The following is a 5385-nucleotide window of genomic DNA, read 5'->3' as shown; positions in this document are numbered from 1 at the left end:
ACAAAGATGGGCAAAATGTGGTGACCCCTGAGGCCTTTAATTTTTGTAAAGAGGTGATGTCTGGCTGGTGTGGGTCAGTGGTTGAGCATCGACCCAGGAACCAATAAGTCACTGGTTTGATTCTGAGTCAGGGCACATGCCTGGGTTGCAGCCTCCATCCCCAGTAGAGGACATGCAGGAGCCAGCAGATCGATGATGTTTCTCTCATCAATGTTTCTATCCTTCTCCCTTCCTCTCTCTCTAAAAATAAATAAGTGAAAAAAATTTTAAAAAGAAGTAAGAAATTTTTTTGTGTGCATGTAGCACTTATCAGAAATACTCTCCAGGGAGTTCCTGTTTCATTTCTTAACCACTGAGGTGCCGGTCATGTCAGCCAGACAGGGTGAGGAATTGTTTGGGCCCCTTTCCTCCTTTTTGTCTTTCTCTACTTTGACTAGATTGATTAGGACAGAGGGACAGGAAGGGGTGGGAAATTCATTGCGGAAGGCATTATATTGAGTTTGGTATATACTCTGAGGGTGCGAGCCAGGATCAATACTACTTTTTAACTTCACAAATATATATTATTTAAGTAGCTTTTTTGAAATATAATTCATATACTACCTTAAAGTGTACCATTCAATGGTTTTTAGTATATTCACAAAGTAAATATAACTACCTAATTTTAGAACATGTTCACCATCTCGGAAAGAAACCCTTTCCTCATTCATGGCTCTGTCCCATTCCTCCCAGTCCTCCCAGCCCAAGGCAATCACTAATCTGCTCTCTGCCTCTATAATAGAGTTGCCTGCTCTGTCCATTTCGTGTAAATAGAATCATACGATGAGTTTCTTGGTGACTGGCTTCTTTCACTTAGCATAATGTTTTCTAAGTTCATCCATATTGTAGCATGTACCTGTATTTTGTTTCTTTTTATGGCTGAATAGTATTCCATTGTATGGATATACCACATTTTGTTTATCCACTTATCAGTTAATGGGCATTTGAGTTGTTTCCACTTTTTTACTATTATGAATAATGCTCCTTTGAACATTTGTGGACAAGTTTTTGTGGGGGTTCATGTTTTCATTTCTGTATATACCTAAAAGTAGAATTCTTGCATCACATGATAACTCCTTGTTTAACATTTTGAGGAACTGCCAGCCTTTTCCACAGTGGTGACCATTTTTTATCTGACCCACTCATTGGTTATTAGCGCTTTTTTACTGTAACCATTTTATTGGGTGTGAAGTGGTATCTCAGAGTGGTTTTGATTTCCACTTCCCTAATGACTAATGATGTTGAACATGTTTTCATGTGTTTATTGGTTATATGGATATCTTTAGAGAAATGTCTTCGCAGATCCTTTACCCATTATTAAATTGGGTTATTTGGATTTTTATTATTGAGTTGCAAGAATTCTTTATATATCCTATATACTAGACCCATACCAGATATATGATTTAAAATATTTTCTCCCTGGGGACTGTATTTTCACTTTCTTGATAGTGTCCACAAAAGGTTTTAATTTTTATGAAGTCCAATTTATTCATTTTTTTCTTTCATCATTCTGCTTTTCCTGTTGTGTCTAAGAAACCACCACCCAGCCCAAGATCATGAAGATTTACTCCTGTTTTCTTCTGTGAGTTTCATAGTTTTAGCTCTTACATGCAGATCTTGGGTCGGTATTGAGTTATTTTTTGTGTATGATGTGAAGAAAGGGCCTATGTGAAGTTGTTCCAGCACCATTTATTGAGAAGGTTATTCTTTTCCTGTTGGATTATCTTGGCACCCTTTTTGAAAATCAGTTGAATGTAAATGGGTTATTTCTTGACTCTCAATTCCGTTCCCTTGACCTGCATATCAGGATCAGTATTTTGAAAGCTCCTCGGGTGATCCCATTACATTCAGTGCTGAGAACCATCTGGCCGGGGTAGGGAGTTTGGATGGTTTGATTGGCAGCACAACACAAGATTGCTGGAATACTTTTATTTCAGGTATACAGACCATCTGTTCCTAACTAAACCAATGTTTTTCAAACTTGCCTGATAAAAACCATCAGGGGTGCTTGTGAATAATAGCTTTCTGGCTCCTCTGTACTGGAGAGACAGGGCCTGGAAAAGGGTGGGAAGGGGCACTCTTTACGTGTGCCTGTGATTCTGGGCTCTTCCACATGGATATGCCTTCCCCATCAGTTGTCAGTGGATCAGAGCCTTCAGGAACCTGTATGATTAATGAGTTCTTCAGGTGGGTCTTATAGGCCAGCCCAGGAGAGCCTATATACTCGTACCATGGTCCTGCCCAGAATTGCTGTTCCCAAAGGTACTCTTGGGGTGAAGCTGTAGCTCTGTCTTAAGGGAGACGACAAGAAACAGCCTCATGAAACTTCTTGCCATATTTACTGTGAGCACTTTCCTGGCCACCTTACTTAATATTGCCTCCTTCCATGTACACACAGATGTTGTTATACCCACATTTCCTCCTCATCTGCCTTGTTTGCTATTTAAATTTCCCCTTTCAAGAATATTTAACTTCCCTTGTCTGCCCCATTAGATTGAAAAACGTCATGTGAGAAGGGATTTTTAGTTGACTGCATCATCTCCTGCACCAAGAACAGTGCCTGACACATTGTAGGCATTCAGTAAATATTTGTTAACTGAGTGGAAGGGGGTTGTCGAGGTTGAGGAATGAAGAGGCACATCTCTGTTTTGGCGTCAGCAGTAGTCATTCTGCTTTGGTTTTACTGCATGACGCCGTGAATCGTGACAGTATGTGTTTCTCTCTTTGCAGGAGCCACTCAGAGTAATGCCACATTTATGTCCAGTGTAACACGGGTGCAGGACAGGACTCACCTGTCGTGTACTAACCTCTAACATTATTTCTTTAAGCCATCTGCTTGTATTGTGTGCATCTCTACACACACACAAATCCTCTTTGGAAGCTGGTAGGCTATAAAGGAATATTATTTAATCAGCTTGATGAGAATGGCTTAATTTTGGTCATTCCTCTTGATTTGAAATCGAAAGCTTGGGTTCTAGGTGGAGGAGGACTTTAAATAAAATCAAATTCTGCCTGACTGGTGTGGTTCAGTGGTTGAGCGTCGACTTATAAACCAGGAGGTCACGATTTGATTCTGGCTGATTCCCATTCAGGGCACATGCCCAGGTTGCAGGCTCAATCTCAATTGGGGAGCGGGCAGGAGGCAGCCAATCAATGATTATCTTTCATCATGGATGTATCTCCCTCTCTCTCTCTCCCTCTCCCTTCCTCTTTGAAATCAATAAAAATATATTTTAAAAAAAATCAAATTCCTCTTTCATTCTTCCCCTTTTTTATATTTTAGGATAGAGTTTTTGCGGCATTTGAAGAGCTTTTTCCAGATTATGTTTAAAATTGAGACCAAGCCGTGTGGCGAAGAATGCAAGGGCGGGGATAAAGTGCTCATGACCTGTGTTGGCGTTGGCTTCTCCAACCTTAGCAAGACCCTCAAGTGATGCTGTCACAGGATTAAAGGCCCCAGCGCCTACAGACAAAGCAGAAGCTGCCAAGGACCCAGAAGACTAAGTCCAAACAGGGCAGCAGAGCCTCGGGTATTGAGGCCTTCCTTCACTTTCCATTTAAAAACAATCAAACTATGCAAATAAAAGACATATTTATATCATGTGGTTTCCAGCCATTTCTCCAGTGGTATTGCCATTCCTCAGGAGGCCTGTCACGATGTGCTCCCTCTGCTTACCTGGACAAAGAACAGGCCTGCAGGACACAGTCACGCTGCTAGACCATCGGCACAGCTCCACGTCAGCCGTGCTTCCTCGGCCCACATCCCTGGGCTCCTGTCGTGTGGCCGTTTTCCAGACCTGTGGCATCTGTTACTGTTCTTTCTGCAAGGACGGACCTCTTTGAACCTTGGTTCCTGTGTAGGGATTAAATGATACAACCACAGTGGAAACTCTTTATGAGTAACGCAGTGTTATGCAAATTTCAGAAAAAAAAAACACAATGGTATATGAGACCATTTCATCCCTCATCATTGGATTGGACTCCGCTGTCTTGGAGACAGAGTCTGCTCCCTGTCTGGTTCATTGTGTGTGTGGGGATGAGTGCCTGGGGGTTGGGGGGTTGGGGAGGAAGGGGTCCAATTAAAGTTACTGGATATTTTCTCTATCTCAGTTGTGCTATACATTTTCTTATTCTCATAATAACTCTGTAATGTAAAATTTATTCCCTCCGCAAGAATATTCAAAAAGGATATTTTGTTCCTTTGAAATTTATAATGTTAAGACATTAGACCACTTGACTTAAAGATCTTAGTGTAATAATGTCAGAGTCTGGAATTTTGCCTTACGTATAAGCTAGGAAGTTAGATTATTAATGTTTCATGGATGCTAGCAGAATACACGAGAGTCCTCACTCAGAGTCAGAGAACTGTCACTCAGAGCACAGCGAGCAGCATGACTTCATGTTTGTGTTGGCTCCTCCTGTTTCCCACGTCCCACATGGTGACGTGGAGGGGCCCAGGAAGGTGCCATTCACGCAGTGGGTTGCATCACAGGCAAGGCACATGCGTGCTTGGGGACTCTGCCCCCTCAGCACACCTGCTCTTGTTCCAGGTGTGGACATGACTTAATCTCTCTAGATTGCTTGCAGTGAACACAGTTATGAGAAGGGGGCCGGGTAAAGGCCTCCCCAGCACGAATGTCTAGGAATATTAAGGGTTGCAGTTAAGGCATCGGAGTTGGTAGAAGGGGGAAGATCTAATTCTATTAGGATTCCAAGTGGTATTCCCCTCCTGGGGTGGGCTTTGGAAGTATGAAAAGTCTTTGCCTCCCTAATCCTCTTGGCACCCTTTTCTTTTTCAGTGAACGGGGCCTGAGCAAGTCTGTTGTTATGACTGGGGTGCGGGAGGATGTGGCGATGGAGGCTAACATTAAGGAAAGCCAGACCATTTTGAACTGTGCACTCTGCTTGCTGAGAGCTTCCCATGCTGTATTAGTTTCTGTGGCTGCATACCACAAACTTAGCAGCTTAAAATAATAACACATTTATCATCTCACAGTTCTGGAGGTCAGAGGTCCGGGTGGGCGTGGCTGGATTCTCTGTTAGGGTCTGACAGCTGATGTCAAGGTGTCAGCCAGTGCTGAGAATGTGCTTCCAGGTCACTCAGCTGGTAACATTCAGGTTGTAGGACTTGAGGTCCTCGTTTCTGGCTGGGTGGGGCCAACTCTGAGCTTAGGGAGACTGCACCCTTTTCTCATAACTTGGTTCGCCCCGTCTGCAAGCCAGCAGTGGTGCATCAAACCGTATTGTTGCATCAGATCCTTCACGTGCTTTGAATCTATAACTTCCTCTTGTACGGGCTGAGGAAAACATTCCTTTTAAATGACTCAGATCGCAGTTCCCCATGGA

The 5385-nt window shown here is 42.9% G+C and overlaps 1 protein-coding gene across 7 annotated transcripts in view; it reads left to right on the top strand.

Annotated features, from left to right (window-relative positions):
- The window catches only part of RCL1 (RNA terminal phosphate cyclase-like 1), a 58545-nt gene extending 54402 nt beyond the window's left edge, over window positions 1-4143 (top strand). For all 7 annotated transcript variants that reach the window (XM_006773842.2, XM_015570526.1, XM_015570527.1 and 4 more), the window contains one exon: window positions 3323-4143. In XM_006773842.2, the coding sequence (XP_006773905.1) occupies window positions 3323-3473 (151 nt within the window). In that variant the 3' untranslated portion in view covers window positions 3474-4143. The remainder of the gene's footprint in view (window positions 1-3322) is intronic.
- The last annotated feature ends 1242 nt before the right edge of the window (window positions 4144-5385 follow it).

This window comes from Myotis davidii, unplaced genomic scaffold, assembly GCF_000327345.1.
Source record: "Myotis davidii unplaced genomic scaffold, ASM32734v1 scaffold547, whole genome shotgun sequence".
NCBI lineage: Eukaryota > Metazoa > Chordata > Mammalia > Chiroptera > Vespertilionidae > Myotis > Myotis davidii.
Note: the sequence above shows the minus strand (reverse complement) of the source record. Positions and strands in the feature narration are given on the sequence as shown.